At 39.8% G+C, this 21887-nt stretch overlaps 2 protein-coding genes across 7 annotated transcripts in view; one reads left to right on the forward strand and one right to left on the reverse strand.

Moving 5' to 3' along the window:
* Nucleotides 1–21887, forward strand: part of INVS (inversin) — a 226390-nt gene that overhangs the window by 172703 nt on the left and 31800 nt on the right. For 2 of the 5 annotated variants that reach the window (XM_003940086.4, XM_074395102.1), the window contains 3 exons: nt 3495–3724; nt 4505–4579; nt 6985–13849. In XM_003940086.4, the coding sequence (XP_003940135.1) occupies nt 3495–3724; nt 4505–4579; nt 6985–7133 (454 nt within the window). In that variant the 3' untranslated portion in view covers nt 7134–13849. Of the gene's footprint in view, nt 1–3494; nt 3725–4504; nt 6531–6984; nt 13850–21887 lie in introns of those variants that run through there. The other 3 variants (XM_074395099.1, XM_074395101.1, XM_074395100.1) reach the window with 2 other exon arrangements.
* Nucleotides 8416–21887, reverse strand: part of TEX10 (testis expressed 10) — a 47895-nt gene continuing 34423 nt past the window's right edge. For both annotated transcript variants that reach the window (XM_074395103.1, XM_003940089.3), the window contains exons 12-15: nt 16851–16931; nt 15061–15242; nt 9934–10144; nt 8416–8635 (exon numbers count right to left, since the gene is read on the reverse strand). In XM_074395103.1, coding sequence (XP_074251204.1) covers nt 8522–8635; nt 9934–10144; nt 15061–15242; nt 16851–16931 — 588 coding nt within the window. In that variant the 3' untranslated portion in view covers nt 8416–8521. The remainder of the gene's footprint in view (nt 8636–9933; nt 10145–15060; nt 15243–16850; nt 16932–21887) is intronic.

Genomic DNA, 21887 nt, shown 5'->3' on the forward strand with positions numbered 1-21887 from the left:
TAACTGTTGCACATGTCCTGTTTATATGACAGGTTGCTGGAATGAGATAATGCACACTTCATTAATTCTAAATTACCTACACGTAGGAGCTGTTTTATTTTTATTCTTATGTCTTTACTACCCAGGACCTAGTCATACTCCAGACACCTAAACCAGGGTCTGGCTCTGATGGATTGAGTGACTAAACTTTATTACATAAACCTGTCTGAGCATCCTCCAAGCTCAAAATATGGAGTAGGGACTGGGAGTGGGAGTGAAGGCTGTCCTAAACGCTGAAACAGTGTCCCAGAATAGTAGAGACAAATGCCTCCAGGGGGTGATTATGGAAGTACTAGATAAGTCTTGCTACAAATGTTACCGCCTCATAATGTCTTTCATTCTGAAAGCCTCACTAGAGCCTAAATCTAAATTAGCCCTTACAGTGATGAGTGTCCAGAGAGGAGCTGGACCCATTGCCAATAGGTAGGAGTTGGCTGAGCTTGGTGGCTTACACCTGTAACCCCAGCACTTTGGGAGGCCGAGGTGGGAGAATCACTTGAACCCAGGAGTATGAGACCATCCTGGGACACATGGCAAAACCGTCTCTATGAAAAATACAAAAATTACCCAGGCTTGGTGGTACGTGCCTGTAGTCCTAGCTATTTGTGAGTCTGAGGCAGGAGGATCGCTTGAGCCTGGGAGATCGAGGTCACAGTAAGCCATCATCATGCCACAGCACTCCAGCCTAAGCAACAGAGTGAGACCCTGTCTCAAAAAAAGAGAAAGGTAGAAGTTACATTGCCACCATCACCGGGGAGAGGATGACCAATGGGGAGACAAGGCAAGCAAATGATGTGGGCACAGGTGTGCCAGATATGGTCAGGAGAAAAAGGAAAACATTCTCTCCTCAACACTGGCGGGGAGAGAACAAGACAGATTCCTTGGGGGTCCGGAGAGAGGCCTCTGAGTATCATACCAGAGACTGCCTAACCCAGAGCTGGTGATCTGCTTTGTGCTTGCAGACTGCAATGTGTTCTCCCTCATGTGTTTCAGCCCTTGGCCACTGACAAAGTCCTCATGCCTGATCCCATGTGATCTGCCAACCACACTAGGACGCTATCAGGACAGGGAGCAGTATCCCCATTTTTCAGACAAGAGAGGAAAAATTGATTTGTCTTTGTGGTGCAGATCCAGCAGTTGGACCTCTGGATGACAAATCCAAGGGCCTTGCCCTTACATTATTTAAGTTTTTGCTGTGGCCAAACTAACGGCGGTGGAAGTAGAGGTGGGCCCCATGCTCTTTGCCTGAGAATAGGCTGGAGAAGTCTGCCTCGGTGTGTCACACACATCAGGGTAACCAAGAGAAGGGTGATTCTATTACTCCCATTGTTAACACACTAGTAGTTAGTATGTATTAGACACTTGTGCCAGACACTGTTCAAACTAGTTTTACCTGGATTAACTAATGTAATCATTACCAATAACCCTGCAAGGTGTAGGTACTGTTCTTATCCCCGTTCCACAGATGAGGAAACTAAAACACAGAGAGGTTCATTAACTCGCCAATATTACAGAGCTAGCGAGCACCAGAGCTGGCTTTGAGGCAAGACAGTTGGCCTCTAAAGCCACAGGCGGAAATGGCCATTGCATCCCCTTGTTGGGGAGTTAATGCTGGGAAATGCACTGGCTACCATCCAGAGGAACTTTTTAAGTATTTTGGCTGAAATCTAGGATCTAAACAACCCAGCAGGGATTACCATGCCAGACTCACAGCTGCTCCTACCTGAAATGTCTCCCTCTTCTACTGTCTGTTCTTTGCCTCCTTTGAAGAGTCAGAAGCTGACAGATCCTGTCAGTAAGTGACCAGAGTAGCAAATGAGCCTTCAGTCATTCCCCCAAGAACAGTGCGCTTATAGTCTAACATGCCCACCTGGGTAGGCAACTACGCAGGCCCCCTCTGGATGTGCCATTGTGCAATTCTGAGGCCCAAAGGACTTCTGGGATTGTTGCACAATGCAGAAAGCCAAGTCTGGTGACAGTAAAAATACTTTTATTGATTCTATTTTAAGTACATTTTCTATTGTAAATACAGGAGCCCAAGTGCTGTCCTGAAACAGACACATGATAGCAAACCTAAGCAGTGAGGGCTGGGGCAGGGCTCAGAGCTGGACATGCAATTGCTCAGTGCAGGCTGTGGTTATGGGGGACGAGTGGAGGATGGAGAAAAGGAGCTGGAAAACAGGGAGGGAAGGACTGGGCAGAATAAACCTTGGGTCCTGAGAAAATGAAACTTGATCTTAAAATTGCCAATTTAATAACCAAGTAAGATGACTATTTTAAAGACTGAAACAGGATACTGGACAAGCAGAGCAGGAAAGCTGCTGCTGGGCCCACAGACGGCTGACACGACTAACAGCTTCAGCCACTACCCGCACTTCCCCACAAGTTCTGTGCCCACCAGAGCAGAAGGTACAGAAGACAGCATTTCAAACAGGAAAAACTGAATTATAGAGTGGTAGTGCATACTTTTCTCTAGACTTGGCTTTTTGGAAATGTGGTACGTATTCTAGTAAAGGGATGCCATGTATTACTCTACTAGGAGAGCCATGTAGGCTGACTGAAATCAGCCTTTGGGGAAGGAGGGAGGGCTGCACCAAGCACTACAAAGAGCTTTTAGCAGACTTAGGAAAAAGATTACTTCCCATTTGGTGCAGCCCAAATGGGATCACCCTAAAATCAGACATGAAGCCTGTTGCTCTCTGCAGCTACCTATAGGCTCACTGGTAATAAAGACAGATACAGATAATGAACGTTGCTGCAGCTTTCCCTTGGAGGCCTCAAAATAGTTGTTGTGCTAAGTTTGAAAGTGCATGTGGGATAGAAAGCATCAAATAAACCCTAGATACAAATATAGCCATCATCTCCATCCCTCACCCACTCCAAACCCACCTCCAACAGACATATCTTAGTAAGACGCAGCTCGTACTTTTACCACTCGAAAGCCCCCTTTCCTCACAAAATACACAGTGCTTCCACCACATTGCATTACTGACTTTCTGGAACAAATGCCTGTAACTCTGCTCATGCCAGTTCTGCTGCATAGAATGCCCTTCCCTGCCTGGTAAGCTCCTATTCATCTTTTAAAATCCAACACAAATATTAACCTTATGAAACCTTAACAAACCATCACAGTCAGTCCTATATCTGTTTGCACAACCAGCTCCCCGCTCTTGCACAGTACTCTCATACCACATAAACTCTTCCCACAGCAGCCTGTCCCACTAGTCTGTGAGCTCCTTAAAGGCAAGGAATCATGACTGAATCCTAGTTCAGGAAGTGTTCGATGGAAAAAATCCCACATTCAGCATGCTGCTGCTGAAATTAGAAATGGGAGCTTGAATGGACCTACCAGGAATTCAGCAAATACTATTTCTCTAGCTTCTAAGAACCTTGAAGAAATTTGGTTTTCTCAGTACTGTGATCTTAAAGCCACTCTTCTCCTCTGACCCCACCAGGTACCAGCTCAGGAAACACCTATCCCACCTTGAGCATATGAAGCAGCTTGGAGCTGGAGATGTGGACAGATGGAGGCGAGAATGCACAGCGTTGCTCCTCCAGGTTTGGAGGAAGGAACTGGAAGTAAAACTCCCCAAAACCACTGCAGTAAGCAAGGCCCCCAAGAGTCCATTAAAGGGCACCGCAGGCACAAAGTCCACCAAGCAGTCACTGCTTAAGCAAATCTACGGTAACTATCTTTCTGCCTACTCTATAATTCACAAGCACCTGCAGAGTGCCACAGCAGAATCTGAAATGGAATTTAGTTGCACTGGGCAAACTTCCTTTCAGATAAATCTATTTGGTTGGTGCAAAATTAATTGCGTAAAAATTAACGGCCAAAACCGCAATTAATTTTGCAGCAACCTATTATTTTTCAAGCACCAAGAGAACAGCACCATTTTGCCTCCCTCCCAGCGATACCGGGTCAGAACTGGTTTTGTGAGGCATTCTAGCATCTCAGCCCAGAGTGCCCTCAAGCTTTTTTGAAACCTCTCCAGCTCCTGCTTGAGCCTCCCCCTTGTATTTCCGATTTGGAGCATTTGAGACTTAGCTAGACCCTGCCTGCATCACTTTTGACTTTTCCTATGCTAAGACATAGGGTTGCCCCCTATGAGAATGCTCAACACCCTACCCTACAGTAAATACTTGTTCAGCAGACTAACTGCTGTAAATGGAAACATTTTCAGCTCTGCAAAGAGCCCATCCTAATAAACCCAGTAGAGTTCCAGAAGCCTTGCTGGCTCAAGAGAAAAAAAGATAAGCAAGGGCACCTTTAGAAAGATTTCCTACAGTCCAGGTAGCAAAATCTCAGGACTTTGCTCTGGGCCTACAGGGTTCCACCCCATACCTAACTTATCTTGACAGACACCTCTAAGCTCAAGCCTTTACCGCAATAAGGAATTCAGAAATTGGTGAAACCAAAGCTATCCCTGGTCAGAGAAAAGTAACAGTCTTTGGTTCATTTCAGGTTGTTCTCAAGAAGGGAAAACACATCATCCCACAAGATCTATAAAAGCCCCTTCTGTGCTGCGTCTCAACTCAGGTAAGGCAGCCACTGCAAAGCAGATGGTGGGGGAGAATAGGGAAGCATTTTCCTTTGTTTCATCTCCAAAGATAGAAGATACTAGAACAGAGGTGGCCAGGGTTTTCCAATGGTTATCTGATTTCAGGTTTTATCCCCTTTTCAAGGGATTATTACTGTGGCCAACATTTGACTCCCTAAGAGGCAAATTATTTTCACAACTAAAAGCTATTAACTCCAATAGAAACAATAAATGGTAGCTATTATTGATCACTTTTACACACTTTTTCACTAAAGGAGGAGATAAATGAAAATACTGTCATTCTTCAAAGGAATACCTTGGGAATCCTTGCTTCATTTTGGTGACACATTATGATCCTCTATTTCCTTCTCCAAGATGGAAAGAACACCATGAAGAAGACACCAAGAGCATGTACAGCCCAGGCCCAGCTGTGCACGCGTTCACTCATACAGGGGAAGCTCAGGAACTTTCTTTTCAGCCACAAGACAGGAGTGTTTTACTTAGGCCCCTCATTCACGCCAGCATTAAATATGGGTGATAAGTTCATTGCTGTCAGCAGCTAATGCCAGGTCCAGTGTTTCTCATAGGTGGCTATGGCAACACACTCCCCGCCACCCTCCCTGATCCACACAGTCATCCTGGAGGAAAAGAGTGCAGCTGGGAAGGTGAACAATGACTGTCAGCATGAACTTTAACATTCATTTAGTTTTTGATGGGGGGCAAAAACCTGGAGGTGGGGGACAGAGTAATTACTGCCAAATCTTTATTAAGAGTTGGACAACTCAAGTAATACAGACAGGCTGATCAGGTAGTGGTGGGTGGGGTAGTTAGAAACTTTCAAAGGAATCAAGGCCTACAGTTCGTTTAAAAACAAAAAAACCCTTTCGTTATAGCTGAGCAAATTGAACAATCATTTCAAAAACAGAATTGTGAGATATCACTACCAGAGAAGTGGGATTTAGACAATCAAATACTAGCATAAATTAGATAATCGAATCATTTCCCACTGTCTTAAGAGAAAAACAAATCCAAGACTACCAGAAATCTTTTAAAATGGTGTTTAGCAGCATAAAGTTTTTTAGTTAAGGGACTCAGAAGGGACAGAGTAAATATATTCAAGTCAATACTTAATGGTTTCTTACGACTTCCTATGAACAAGCAACTTATTTGTCCTACGCGTATTTTTGACTGGTTTAAAATTAGACAGGGATAATCTTTTCCTAACCCCCAATTTGGAAAGAACATAAGGTTTTGTTAGGCTCAAGCCCACCCACACTAAGCATTAACCAGGTAATGACTATTATTGCTCTCACCCTCCAACTTGGAGAGATACCCGCCGAGGTTCATTTACCACTTAAAAAGGATGAGACAGAAAGGAGGATATGGCAAAATGCCAGTCTCCTTGGGCTGTTCTCTATATCTATTTGGGAGGCAGCAAAACAATCCCTGCTCACTCCAGTCTTCTACAACCACCCCTGCAAACCTCCCATGAAGAATCTCAACAGAGCTTTTTTATTGATACACACACTTACACACACACTTGGGCCTATCTCTTTAAGAATAAAAGAACACCCTTTAAAATTCCATTCCAGTGAATGGAATAACTTTGATTAGTATTGGTACCCCCTGTACAAATCCAGTTTCTTCTCGTTCACCTACAGAGGGTTACATAGATGACAACTCAATTCAGGATACAGTGAAGGCAGGCAAAAACAATAGTTCACATTAAAATAATTTTGTGGAAGTTAAAAATTGAGACATATGTTTGTTACTTTTTAAACTACTCAACCTTTAATGTATTTGCTTATATGCTCCATAAAAAGTTAGAAGCAAAATACAGCAATGTCTTCAGCAAGGTCTCTCAACTATATGGGGCCTCAGTATCATGTGTCGAAGTATATCACTAATGTTTTCTGTGGCACCCTATAAATGTTCATTCAAAATCATAAATGGCCTCAAAAATCCATTTTATAAGTCTGATATTCCCATCAGCTTATCATTCATGAGGATCTGAGTATTATCTAACAAACCTATTTTCTAGAATAGACTATTCAAAGAGTAATAGGAGAGTTAAAAGATGTGTTATGTGTTTATGTAATGTGTTACGTGAGAGAGACAGAGAATATATTAGTTCTTTCAGGCAGACTGAAGACCTGGGTGCTACTACTAGCTCCCCAAGTGCCTGTTCTCTCTTAATCAAGTCTCCCTTGAAGAGATACCCCTTATCTTAAGACTGCAGAAAATATAAAGCTATTCTATTAAGTCATCCTGTCTCTACAGTAAACTGGCCTGTCATCCTAGGGATAGCCTAAACCTAAATCTTTCTTCCTCACCACCAATGAACCGTTCCCTTCAGCATTGAAATTAGTAACTTAAATATCTATCTGGTATTTGTTTTTAACAGTGAGCAACCTACAGTGTATACAGCTCTTTGAGAACAGTGGAAGATCAAAGAACTTTTCCTATAACCTGCAATCAGCTACTCAGCCAAAAAAACAAAACAAAACCTCGAGTACCTATGGAGGAAGACTGTGTTCAGGGGATCTGGCATAGCTAGTGCAGCATTCGAATTTCCTGCTGATAATCTTGTACACCTTGGGAAAACTTTAGTATTCATACCTGAAGGATTACTCACCTAAAAATGTATTAACTGAAAGAAAACGTCAGAATGTTTCCTCTCTGCTAACACAGCATTGTTTTGTCAATCATCATAGCCTGCCCGGAAATGACCAGCATAGAGGTCTGTGCAAAGTGCCAGGCTGTCTGCTTTCACCTCAATCTGTATGAGAATTTATAATTAACAGTAAAATCTAAGGAAAATTCAGGCTGCCAGCTAGCTCATACTGGCTTCTTGGCTCGAGAGATGAACCTAAATGAGATAGGAAGCCTGTCCCATAGCGGCCTTCATCTCACTACTTCCGGGAATCTAATGCAACAAACTTATCACACACACACATCACATCCCACTGTTACTTCAAAATTAATCAAGTTTAAATGTTAGATCAGAATCATGCCTACTGTTTGCATTTAGAAATTATCCAAAAGACCACAGATACATTCTGGTGATTCCTTACATTTTACAGTTACTCCATTAGTCTCCCAAGGCCACAAGTTGCCGCCATGTCTTCTCTAAATGGCTTTCTCACTGCTCAATACCAACAGCCGTACTACAGTATCAAGGATTCTGTCAGGTAGGGTTTACAGACCAGACTGTTCATGCAGCAAGGTGCCAACTCAGGCTTCAATGTTCTACTTGTATTTTCTGACCAACTTGAAGAAGTGAGCAATCTTCTTAAAATGCCATTCCTGTTGGCAGAGAAGAATGTAACAGCACACATCCTAGGCGTTCTAAGAACACCTGGTTTAAATAAAATCCAGCAATCTTGGGCTCTTTCACATTGTTGAAGGGTAAAGCTGCTGTGGGAATATAGACAGTAGGCATTAACAGTGATATAAAAGACTCACAAATATTTTGGGAATTGTTTTCATTTTCTTAAGATCAGTGCCACTCGTGTGCTAACGATAAAAGACAAGAGGCAATGAAATGTTCACTTATTACCTTGATTTTTAGTTTGCTAATTATTATACTCAGCATTTTCTTGGCTGTGAAAATACAAAGAATTAGGTCTGCTTAGATGGGATTACATTTTTTACTGAATAACAGAAGGTACCACAGTATCACTCTCTTTTTGTAAATATTCAGCTCCTATGAAATGCAAAATGCACAACCGCCTGTGACCATGTATCGTGTACTTGTCTAGGAAGCCAGCCTGCACATCAGTGGGAACTCCCAAGCATTATTTTCCTACATCAGTGCAAAGCAAGGTTCGTAAACTTCTTTAAAAGTTCAGCTTTAATGACAAAGATCTATTACATCAGTCTTTCTTCAAAATAAGATAGATGTGAATAAACAACTTCAAACAGGAGGTACCATGAACTCTTCAATACACCGTACTCAGTGCACTGGGCCCCTGGGGATGCCCAGTGATATACACGTTGAAGCAGTAATGTAAGTCTGTGAGCCACTGTTCCTGAACACTTCCACTCTTCAATGTCTGGAGAGAAAAACAAGAGTAATTTGAGAATTGTACCCAAATCACTATGCTACCTAACAGCATTTTTCACACCTAAACACGATTTTCCAGAGCTTTGGCAACTGCATCCCCGTCTATAAATTACCATAGGAAGTCTTCCAGGAAACAGGGAACTATTAATCAGGCATTATCACAGGCAGTGAAAATTCCCAGTAATATCCGCAAATGCGAACGGTTTCTTGTTATGTCTGTTTCTTCCTGCACATGCTAAAGACTAATGAAATGTCACCACCAACCATCCTTTCACCCTTGCCTCCCTCTTGGCATTCTAGTGTCTCCTGATCTTTACACCAACACCAAATGAGAATAATTCTACAGGGCCAACCAACAATTTCTGTGAATGTTTTCTTTACAAAGATGAGCTGATTCTCCAATCTGGAAATAATCGAAGCTCTTGATTTTCTTCCTTCACTCTTTCTGAATTATTCCACTGCCACTTCTATTACCTCTACAAAGGCTACTGAGAAAATTCTAATGAGCACCTGTATTATATGCATGTAAAAGCATTATTACTTCAAAGTATCACTACAAACCTCAAGGGATAATCTGCAAATCAAACTATACAAAACACCTTTTTAACCCCCACAAACTAAAATCACAAAGGAATCCTAAACATAAACAGAGCTGCCCCCGCCAAACAGACACAGCTGAAGGCAGAGAGCCATCCATTAGACAAAGCTGAAGTGTACAACTTCTGATTTTCTTACTTTCCAGTGAACTAAGTGACTAGAAATTGGCCTGAAGCTTATTCCTGCTAAATAGTTTCTTTAATGACAATATTTATTGAGCACTTAATATATGTCAGATATACTAAGAACTTTACTTGGGTTCTCTCCTTTAATGATCACCAAAACAAAGTAAAGTTGGCATTATTCCCATTTTTACAGATAGGAAAACAAGCTTGGATAGGTAAGAAAGAAAAACTTTGCCAAGATGTCTCTGATACAGAATAGATTCTGTATCAGAGTCTAGGTAGGGATGACTCTGATGCCGTTTTCAAACTCAGCTTTGGCACCTTCATTCGGTTTGATTATTTTAAAACTTTTATTACCGATTCTGGAATCATAGACACACTCCCCGTTAAGTCACAGTCAGGTGCTGAACAGCAGGAGAGACCCTGAGAAATTACCACATTGGGCTTAATTCCTAGACTCAATGTACGGAATCTCTTTCCTCCCTCAAAACACACCCCCTCATGCCCCTGTCAAAAATTCATTTTTATGCTAGTATTACAAAGCCTCTGGTACCATGCTTCTTACCGTGATATTCTTGATGATCTGCTGCACCAAAATCGCGTTGGTCAACATATGAGTCCTGAGGGGTGCATGCTGAAGCAGCAGTCGAAGCAGCTGGCCCACAACAGGCAGCTCCTCTGGCCCAACTCTGTTCACCCGCAGGCTCTGCAGCATCAACCTGAGTACTCGAGGTAAGAGAGCCAGGATGGAGACACAGACCCCCCATAGCTTGTCCCTACAATAACAGAGACAGAAATGAGTCAGTGAGCAAATGCACACAGGAAAAGCCCCCTTTCCATATTCCCCCAAACTGAAATGTCCTTTAAGAAATATGTTTTCCAATAACATTTAAGCTGAGAGCCAAATCAAGAATGCAATCCCACTTACAATAGACACACACACACATATACAAAATACCCAGGAATACATCTACCCAAGGAGGTGAAAGATCTCTACAAGGACAGCTACAGAACACTGCTGAGAGAAATCACAGATGACACTAATAGACGGAAAAACATGGATTGGACATATCAGTACTGTTAAAATGGCCACAATGCTCAAAGCAATCTACAGATTCAACTGTATTCCTATCAAACTACCAACGTTATTCTTCACAGAATTAGGAAAAAATATTCCAAAATTCATATGGAATCAAAAAAGAGCCAGAATAGCCAAAGCAATCCTAAGCAAAAACTACCTGACTTCAAACTACACTACAAGGCTACAGTATCCAAAACGGCATGGTACTGGTAGAAAAAGACACAGACCAATGGAACAGAAAAGAGAACTTGGAAATAAAGCCATATACCTACAACTATCTGATCTTTAAGGTGACAAACACAAGCAACAAGACAAGGACTACTTATTCAAAAAATGGTATTGGGACAACTGGAAGAAAACCTAGGAAGTATCATTCTGGATACAGGCCTTAGCAAAGAATTCATGATTAAGTCATCAAAAGCAATTGCAAAAAAAAAACAAACGAACAACAACAACAAAAAAACTGGGCCCTAATTAAACTCAAGAACAAGAAAAACTATCCAAATTTCACAAAACATGGTGTTTTTCATTAACATTCAAGCTGAGAGCCAAATCAAGAACAATAAACATTCACTTGGTATCTTTATAGAGCAAGAGCAAAATGTTTACGGTAGAGACAGGTGAACTTGCAGCTGGACTAACCATATTCTACAAGTGTTAATTAGATGGTGCAATGTTCATTTGGATCTAGAGTCCACTGACTATGATAGGCTCTGACCTTTTTGCAGCTTCTTTACCAGAAGCATGTAACCCTCCTAATTCCCAAATCTTTCTAAGAGAACCTGACTACCTCCACATCTAGAGGGACCAGCCCTTTCCCCATATAACCAATTTCCCTGATTCCACATATGATAATTGCATCTATGGTGAATAATGAATCCATTCTAGGCCAAACATACTCTTAGCCAGAGCCTGGCTAAGACAGTCATGTACAAGGAGAAAAGAGAAAGCCAAACTGCAGACATAGCTAACGCAGAGGCACAGAGATACAGACTACACAAACTAGAAGAAAAATGGAGTAAGCTGCTTTTCTAATTCCTAGCCTTTGAGTTTTACAAATTACTCCTGTAATAACCAAATATTTTCATTTTCTACTTCTGTTAATGTGAGTGGATTTCAAATAACCACAGACCTATTTAAAAAAAGACAGTAAAGCTCAAAGCCTGATGGGTGAAACCTCTATGTGACAGAAACTGTAACAACATTAATATAAAGATACCCAACAGTCATACAGAACTGTATGTGGGATTTTAGGGCTAGGATTTTCAACAATGAACAGTACTGGAAGCTGAGGCTTCAGAACCCAGGTATGGAAGGCAGGGAGTTTGAACTATGTTCCTTGCATAGAAAGAGAAGCCAGAAAAATGCAAATTTCAAACTACCCCACAGGAAGTCTCTATAAGCCTCCACAGAACTCCCACAAAAGACACACTTAGGGAAAAGATAGGCAATCCAAAATATACAAGTCTGTTCAACTTGCTCCCTAACATAAGGGAGAATTCCCACACCAGAGAAAAAAGGAGCTAATGGAACAAGAAGCTTAAAGAAACATCAACAAACCGAGAACAAGCAAGAATGACAAAATAACAAACAAAAATCCAAAACAGAAACAAATCCAAAACAAAACAATAGTTGTTGACATAAAATCTCAGGAGGAGGATTAAAGTAAAAGAATTAGCAAATTGAAAGATTTTTATCAGATAAAGAAGACAGAATAAAAAGCTCCCTATGTGGGCCGGGCGCGGTGGCTCAAGCCTGTAATCCCAGCACTTTGGGAGGCCGAGGCAGGTGGATCACGAGGTCGAGAAATCGAGACCAACCTGGTCAACATGGTGAAACCCCGTCTCTACTAAAAATACAAAAAATTAGCTGGGCATGGTGGCGCATGCCTGTAATCCCAGCTACTCAGGAGGCTGAGGCAGGAGAATTGCCTGAACCCAGGAGGCGGAGGTTGCGGTGAGCCGAGATCGCGCCATTGCACTCCAGCCTGGGTAACAAGAGTGAAACTCCATCTCAAAAAAAAAAAAAAAAAAAAAAAAGCTCCCTATGTTTAAAAGGAGTTTTTAGAAGAGAATAGAAACTATGGGAGAAGAAGTTTCGAAATTAACAACTTACCAGACCTGGAAAAAAAAAAATTAAATCTATTACGGAAGCACAAAACCTACACTTGGATGCATACTGATCTGCAACAGACCAAAGATAAAGAGGAAACAGTTAAAAATATAGATTACTACCTGTAAGATCACTGCCTACAAACCATGAGGGCTCAGACTAACAACATTTTTCATGAGTAACACTGAGGCAAGCAGATAACAGAACAGTATCTTCAAGGCACAGCAGACAGTAGTAAATAACTAGACTTGGTCAAACCTAAATTTCTGGCCAGCATTTGTGAAATCGAAGGCTCCTCAATAATTTGGCAAACATTCTCATCATTTTATAATCTTATAAACACCTTCTCCAGTGGGGAAAAAGGGAATTTTAGGTACACCTAAGACTTCAGCTGCCAACTGTGCCTGATATCCTAAAATATGTACAAGATCCTAGTAATGTCAACCTTTCCAATACCCAGTATAGAACACCTCTAAAACTGGGCATTTTAAACAGGCAACAAGTATTATGCACCCTTAATTTTGCTCAGTGCAGCCACAAGAAAGGATGTTTCTCTATAAAAGACTACAACAGATCTTTGAAACTACATTAAATTGTTTTAGGGGCTATATTTCAAGTGACAGGAAATGACAAATAGCAATATATACATTTCCTAAGTGGGGAGCTTGTAAAATCTCTAGAACCCTGAGAAGTTCCTTGCTACTTATAAAGCTTTTTCTTGATCTGTCAGACCTAAAGTTTGATGATGTAAGAAAAATATCAAATTTATGTATGTATAAATTTTATAGCATATTTAAAGTGAAATACACATTTTTTCCATACACACCTAACTCTTTTACTAGAAAAAATTTGAATGCTGACAATAAAATGGCTAAGTTATGATACATGCATGTAACAGAATACTATTGAGCAGACTGAGCAAAGTATGGCCACAGGTCAAATCCAGTCCATGACATTTGTAAATAGTTTTACTGGAACACAACTGTACTCATTTATTTACATACTGATGCTTTCACACTACCATGGTAGTGTTAAGTAGCTGTGACAGAGACCTAATGGTCTGCAAAACAAAATATTTACAAACTGACTCTTTATAGAAAGAAGTTTGCTGAAATTGGTATGGAGAAATAAAAATGAATGAAATACAGCTAAATGAGTCAACTTCAATCAATCTCAAAAACAATGTTGAATCAAATCACAAAAAAATATAATTCCCATAAAATTCACAAATATGCAAAACAAACATGATGCTGTTCACAAATGCAAATAAACCATTTTTATTATTGTATTTTAAAAGGCAATGAAGTTGATCAACACCAAAGTGATCTGGGGCAGAGGGGTATGTAGAAGACATTTAACTGTGCTGGGTACATTAACAGTATATGTGCTAATGATAGTCTATATCCAAACCTGGGGTTGGTTAATTGGAGGTTCAGTTTATAATTATCTTTTAAACTACATAAATGTGTCTTATACGTTCAGTATATATCTTCATGTCATTTACAAGTTCAAAAAAGGCCAAAAAGGCACACATCAAAACATTAAAAGCAGATGACAGAGTATTTTCTCATGTTTGCCAACCTGTTAAGAGTTTTTAAAACCTTCCACAATGAGCCGGGCGCGGTGGCTCAAGCCTGTAATCCCAGCACTTTGGGAGGCCGAGGCGGGTGGATCACAAGGTCAAGAGATCGAGACCATCCTGGTCAACAAGGTGAAACCCCGTCTCTACTAAAAATACAAAAAATTAGCTGGGCATGGTGGTGCGTGCCTGTAATCACAGCTACTCAGGAGGCTGAGACAGGAGAAATGCCTGAACCCAGGAGGCGGAGGTTGCGGTGAGCCGAGATCGCGCCATTGCTCTCCAGCCTGGGTAACAAGAGCGAAACTCTGTCTTTAAAAAAAAAAAAAAAAAAAAAAAAAAAAAAAAAAAAAAAACCTTCCACAATGAAGTTTTAATAGGCACACCAATAAGAATATAAGCATAAAATGCTTTTAAAAATTAAAGTAAAATCTTCCCAACTATGCTAAAAGCTCTAGCCTGTCATATATGAGCAAAAGTACTAATTAAAAACACTAGCATCTTAGAGAAATTTCCTTAAATCCAAGATTTGAAATTCTACTCTGGCTAGCTCTAATGAAGCTCAAAACAAAATACAAAGGTTTGTACTAATAGCCCATCCTCCTAAGGGTAGAATTATTTTTCTTGCTAGACCTATAGCAACATTAATAAGAGAAACCTCTCAAGAAATTTTATAATGCCACCTAACTTTTCAAATTTGTAACTTAAAGGGGGACAAAAAAAACAAAAATTAATTTTCACTACAACACAAAGGGGATTCATGAAGGAACAAAGAAAACGCTAGCTAGGCTGACGCAAACTCTCTGAAAGAGAATTTAAGATCTTTGTATAACCTAATTGTCATTAACTCTCTCATTATTATTTGGTTGGGAGAGGGGAGACAGTAGAAAAATTAAGGTTGAAGAATTAAAAATAATTACCTCTTTCTTAGATGTTCTGCTTCCCCTTTCTCTATAGTGAGTAGAAAATAAAGAAGACTGTAGCAACAAGAAGCCAGAAATGGCAGTAGAGTCTCACTAACTACACAAGTATGATCCAGGAGCTTACAGATAACACCAAAAACACAGCCAGCCGTGCTGTCAGGAATTACAGTCAACCCAACCTAAGCAGAGAAAAACAAGATTAATTACAGCTTCAAAACAGCCCCCCTCCTCCAAATAAAACCAAAACCTGTTAAATCATGATAATTTTACATCATTTCTACTGAAAATTGATATATACCTAACACATGCCACCTGCCACACCTTAAGGTCCTATTTTCCCTTGAGAATTTCATCCCTAAATGACTATGAAAACATGCAAATGCAAGAAGTGCTATTAACCCAATCCACTGCCTCCCCTTCATGACAAAATCTTCTAAAATCTTCTGTAAAATGTCTATTTATAGTTAGAAATAACTGTTTAAAGGGATTGTTTCATGCACTCAAAGAAAATCTTGATAACAACAATCATACTTAAAAATGTTTAGATTATTCAGGCTGGAAAACTCGTATCTGGCACCACTCCTATGCCAGGTAATTAAACATATAAATAGTTCACTTAAAAATTAGCCTTCCTGTGCACTTTGATTTAGTCATTCAGACATGAATAAACATAACCTCTGCTGGAGTCAGTAAAAGACATAACTATAGTTAACATTTGACTGCTTCACTGCCAAGAAACCCAGGCAGGGTCATTACGGTTTGCTAAGTCATCTAGAATATACTGTATGCATTGTTGTTAAGGCAGAGTCTAACTTGTAACTGCATATATACATGGTTTCAATCTCCTGGAGGCTACTGTTGAGTAATTATCTTAAAAAGTCTGCAAATTCTGAGGTCTTAACTTCCTCCACAGGCTGTTTGAAAATAGTGGCCAAGACTTACTGGCATATTGATCTTTTACTAATGAATGTATTCAAAGGAGAACGTAATCTCTGAAGTGGAGGTGGGGGAAAAAGTTGGCATCGTTGATGACACAGGGATAAGGACTGGAAGTTTGATAGCAGGGAGAAAGTACTAGGAATTCAAAGCAGTACTCTCTTCCAACTCAAGGGAAATAACATTTTTGAAAGAGAAAAAGGGGTGTGGATATGCCTATATTTTATCCATACAAGTGTGTTTCCCAAAGATATAATTTGGAAGCCCTCTTTTGTACTATAATACATTATAAATAAAAAGCCAAAGATAAGAATGTAAATACTGGAGGAGGTCAGAAGCCACTACGGAGGTATACCTAATGTGAATTTTATACCAATGGAAATAAGACACCCAATATCAAATAACAGGTCAGTCTCAGAGTTGAGTCTCCAGCTTCCAGTGACCACACCTTGTATCGGGTTAGATGATGTCCCTACTTTGGACCCCAAACCTTCTAGGTGGAACCCAGACTCCAGTCTAGATATTGAATTCTCAATACACTAAAGCCAAGCAAATATGAATTACAAGAACATTCGAAGTTGGAAAGTATTTCAAGTTTAATTTTCAGGTTCCTATTTCACTGATGTAGAAAAGTGAGGTCCTAAGAAGAGACTTTTCTCAAGGTCACACAATTAATAACAACCAGGAAAAATACCAAGATTCCTTAGTTCTTGCCAATGCATCATGCTGCAAGAGGCTATGGTATCATTAAGCTTAGAATTCCAGACATGCTCTTTCTGTGGCTATGGTCAACTTTATCCTAATCAATGCATCTTGTGTTCTTTCCTAAGAGAAAGTTTAAGGAAACTTACCAAATGCTTACTGATGGCACTTTGCAGGATGTCAAAGCTCTGACTTCGGGCAGGAATAACCAATAAACTGTGAAAAACTGCCTGTCAGAAAAAGAAAACCAGCAACCAAATCAGAACATTTCAGGTCAGAAACAAGTTCAATACACTCTTTTTTTTTTTTTTTTTTTTTTTTGAGACACGCGTCTTGCTCTGTCTCCCCGGCTGGAGTGCAGATATGTAATCCCAGCTCACTGGAACCCTGGTGACCCAGCTCACACCACCACACCTGGCTAATTTTTTGAATTCTTAGTAGACATGGGGTTTCACCATGTTGTCCAGACTTGTCTTAAACTCCTGTATTCAAGCAATCTACCCACCTCACACTCCCAAAGTGCTAGGATTACAGGTGTGAGCAATAGTTTCTTTTAATAGTTACTTGCTCTGCATATTAACAGGAAACATATAACAAATTACTCTGAAGATGCAAATGTTAAAGATCAAACTGATATATCTTATATATGCCCTGATTTTCCAAATAGTTCATCTACTAATCATGTACTGAATATTGAGCTAGCCCCTGTTAGGCGCCATGCACAGGAATAAAAGGAGGAGAAACCTCTTCTTTCTCACAACCCTCAAGGAGCTTATAATCTATCAACATGGAGACTATACAGTAAGTCCTAACTTAACAACTTCAGCAGGTTCTCGGAAACTTTGACTTTAAGTAAAACAATGTATATTGCAATCATTTTTTTCCCTAATCAATTTTATTAAGAAATGTTTTTCACCCAGGGATGGTGGCTCATGCCTATAATCCTAGCACTTTGGGAGGCCAAGGTAGGAGAACTGCTTGAGCCCAGGAATTTGAGACCACCCTGGGCAACACAGTGGGATCTCATCTCTAGAAAGAAAAAAAAAAGTTGGTCAGATGGGGTAGCATGTGCCTGTGGTACCAGCCACTCGGAAGGTTGAGACAGGAGGAACATCTGAGCCCAGGAGATTGAGGCTGCAGTAAGCCATGATCATGCCAGTGCACTCTAGCCTGGATGACAAAGTGAGACACTATCTCCAAAAAAAAAAACGTTATTCAGGGACCTGCCACGTATGTCATTTCAGTTTCCTAAGCAACCTACTGATGATGTTAAGTGAGGACATACTGTATTTCTGTTGAGTACTACAACAGAAAGATCTGAGTGATGTGAACAAAGGGCTAACAAAAGCTTTTTTGCCCACCTGATAGAGAAATGTATCACAAAAAAAATATTTATGACCCAGAAAATACCAATATCCTGTTCAACTTAATCGTAACACTGCCTCCTACTCGCTAAAGGTAAAAGAGAAATCTGCACAAAAAGTAGTTACAAGTAAAACTCTAGTTTTTTGTTTGTTTGTTTTGAGACAGTCTTGCTCTGTTGCCCAGGCTAGAGTGCAGTGGCATTATCTTGGCTCACTGCAACCTCCACCTCCTGGGTTCAAGCAATTCTCTGCCTCAGCTTCCTGAGTAGCTGAGATTACAGGCCTCCACCACCAGCGCCCAGCTAATTTTTTTGTATTTTTAGTAGAGACAGGTTTCACCATCTTGGCCAGGCTGGTCTTGAACTCCTGACCTCATGATCCACCCACCTTGGCCTCCCAAAGTGCTGGAATTACAGGTGTGAGCCACCACATCCAGCCAACCCCTAGCATTTTTAATTTCCTAAACTCTTGGAAAAACGAGAAAAGTCAAGAACAGTACTAAGTCCTTTACAGATGTCAGTCACAGCACAAACTCCAGAATCTGATGCAGTATGCTAACAAAATGAAATATGTAGAAAAATCACATGAAAAAACAAGAATGGTAGAAGGAAGAATGTCACTCCAGGAAGAGATAAGTCATTTAAGTTCAAGAGAACTGTCATCTAGCCCTGAAAAATCGAGACTTTTCATACTTATTATTTATAGATTTGAGAGTGGGGGGAGAGAGAAATCAACAGATCTATATTATTTCTCTATAAAATATCCTGTATATTGATATAACCCAGAGATTCTACTTGGTAACTTTTCTTTTATACCTATAAGTAACAATGAGAAAAACCTCATTTCCAAGGCTATCTTCCTACTTCAAAGCAAACATGGTGAATATTTTCATCAATCAGAGGTAAACCACATTTGAAAAGTACACATTCAATAATGACCACTTCACTTCCCTTCTGCCTCCCCTTGCTGCCCTAAACATTTCAGTTCTAAAGCCAATGGGTGGGGCCAAGCTAGGTAAATTTTGGCACTGGATTCAGTGGGAGTATGGAGATGGCCCACAGTAGACTGCCCCCAAAAACCAGAGTCCAAATGGAGACAAGAGGGGTGGCAGCAAGGGAAGACTGACTAAGGAGAAACTGATCAGGTAAATATATTAAGTATAACTGGAGCCAGGAGAAGGTAGGTACAAAAAAGGAACAGGATGTAACTAGAATAAATTCTGTGGTGGTGAATGACTATTTTATGTCCAATAGGAGGATACAGGAAAAGCAACACCAAACAGCAATGAGCACATCTAAATTCCACATGTTGGTTTCTAAATACCATTCTCCACTGTTCTTTGTAGAAAACTAGTCTGCCACAACTACTCTAATATAATCTCCTCTTTCACAAATCAGAAAACACTTGAACTTTCCCCAAGTATCATACCAAGAAAGTTACACGTGTTATCATAACCATCAGAGGTTGAGCTTTCCCTGAGAATTTACAAGTCACCACACAGACCCTGAGAGATAAAAGCAAGTTGAAAATCTAAAATGAATGTAAGATTTCAAGACCTGTAAGTAAACACAATACCAGGCACTAATAAAAAGAGGACATCATTGGCATGACCCTAGCATTATGACCAGAGTCAAACAAAGCCATGAGGGAAATAAGTTAAATATCTATAAAATGCATAGTCCCTAGAGATAGGAAGAGCGTGAAGAGAATTCAAAATAGAATGAAAAAAAAAAAAAAAATTTGAAAATGAAATCAGTAAAGTTTTCAACATGTAAGATCAACTTATAAAAATCAGTACATTTCTATATACCAATAACTATCTAGTTGAGAACAAAAATCAAGAAAGCAATCTCACTTATAACAGCTACAAAAAAAAAAAAAAAACACACACCTAGGAATAGGGGTGGGGGTGGAGAAAAAAAAAAAGAAAAAAAAAAAACAACCCTAGGAATAACCAAGGAGGTGAAAGAGCTCTATAGGGAGAACAAGAAAACACTGATGAAAAAAAAATGTAGATGACACAAATGGAAAAACATCCAATGTTCACAGATAGGAAGATTGATATTGTTAAAACGACAACACTATCCAAATTAATCTTTAGATTAAATGAAATTTCTATCAAAATACCAATGTCATTTTTCACAAAATTAGAAAAAAAAATCCTAAAATTAATACGGAACCAAAACAAGAGTCTGTATAGCCAAGCAATACTAAGCAAAAAGACCAAAGCTGGAAGTATCACATTACCTGTGATACTTCAGCTACAAGGCTGTAGTAAACACAACATGGTAGTGGCATAAAAACAGATGCATACATCAATGGAACAGAATAAAGAACCCAAAAATAATGGCTCCTATTTATAACCAACTCAGCTTTGACAAAGTCAACAAGATGGTGCTGGGAAAATTGGATTGCCATGAAGAATGAAACTGGATCTCCCTTAACAATACACAAAAATCAACTCAAGATGGATTAAACACTTAAATATAAGATGTGAAATTATAAAAATACAAAAAACCTAGAGAAAACTCTTCTGGACACTGATCTAGACAAATAATTCATGACTAAGAGCCAAAAAGCACAAGCAACAAAAACAAAAATAGACAAATAGGACTTCATAACACTAAAAAATTTCTACACAGAAAAATAATTACCTAAGCAAACAGAAAACCTGCAGAGTGGGAGAAAGTATAGGCAAACCATGCACCAGACAGGAGACTAATATCCAAAATTTACAGTACAAGGAACTCAAACAACAACAAAAAATCAAATAATCCCACATTAAAAAGTAGGCAAAGGACATGAATGGGTATTTTTCAAGATGACAAATTGGCCAAAAAAAGCACATGAAAAAAATGCTCAAAATCAATCATCAGAGAAATACAAATTAAAACCACAAAGAAATGTCACCTTTCACCAGTTAGAATTGCTATTAAGACAAAAAATAACAGGTATTGGTGAGGATGCAGAAAAGGGAACACTTAAACACAGTTGATGAGAATGTCAATCAGTACAACCTCTGTGGAAATCAGTATAAAGGTTTCTTGAAGAATTGAAAATAGAACTACCACTTGATATAGCACTCGCACTACTGAGTATGTACCAAATAAAAAGAAATAATTGGCTGGGTGTGGTGGCTCAAGCCTGTAATCCCAGCACTTTGGGAGGCCAAGGCAGGCAGATTACAAGGTCAGGAGAGTTCAAGACCAGCCTGGCCAAAAGAGTGAAACACTGTCTCTACTAAAAAATACAAAAATTAGCCAGGCATGATGATCAACCTGTAGTCTTGGATACTCAGGAGGCTCAGGCAGGAGAATCGCTAGAACCCGATGGCGGGGGGGTGGGGGTGGGAGTGGGGGCATGAGGGGGAGGAGTGGCAGACGTTGCAGTGAGCCCAGATTGCACCACTGCACTCCAGCCTGGGCAATAGCAAGACTCTGTCTCAAAAGAAAAAAAAAAAGAAATAATTACGTCAAAAAGATTCCTGTTTATTATATGTTTATTACAGGACTATTCACAATTCACAATAGCAAATATATGGAATTGACCTAAATGTCCATCAACATATGCATAAAGAAAGTATGATATTTACATACAATGAAATACTATTCAGCCATACAAAGGAATAAAATCATGCCTTCTGCAGCAACACAGATGTAACTGAAGGCCATTATCTTAAGTGAAACAAGTCAGACACAAACAGTGCATATTCTTCCTTATAAGTGGGAGCTAAATAATGTCTACTTATGCACATAGAGTGTGAAATGACAGACAATAGAGACTAAAAAAGATGAATGGGTGGGAGTGGTGAATGACAAGAGG

Source organism: Saimiri boliviensis, chromosome 2 (genome assembly GCF_048565385.1).
Source record: "Saimiri boliviensis isolate mSaiBol1 chromosome 2, mSaiBol1.pri, whole genome shotgun sequence".
In the NCBI taxonomy this organism is placed as follows: domain Eukaryota; kingdom Metazoa; phylum Chordata; class Mammalia; order Primates; family Cebidae; genus Saimiri; species Saimiri boliviensis.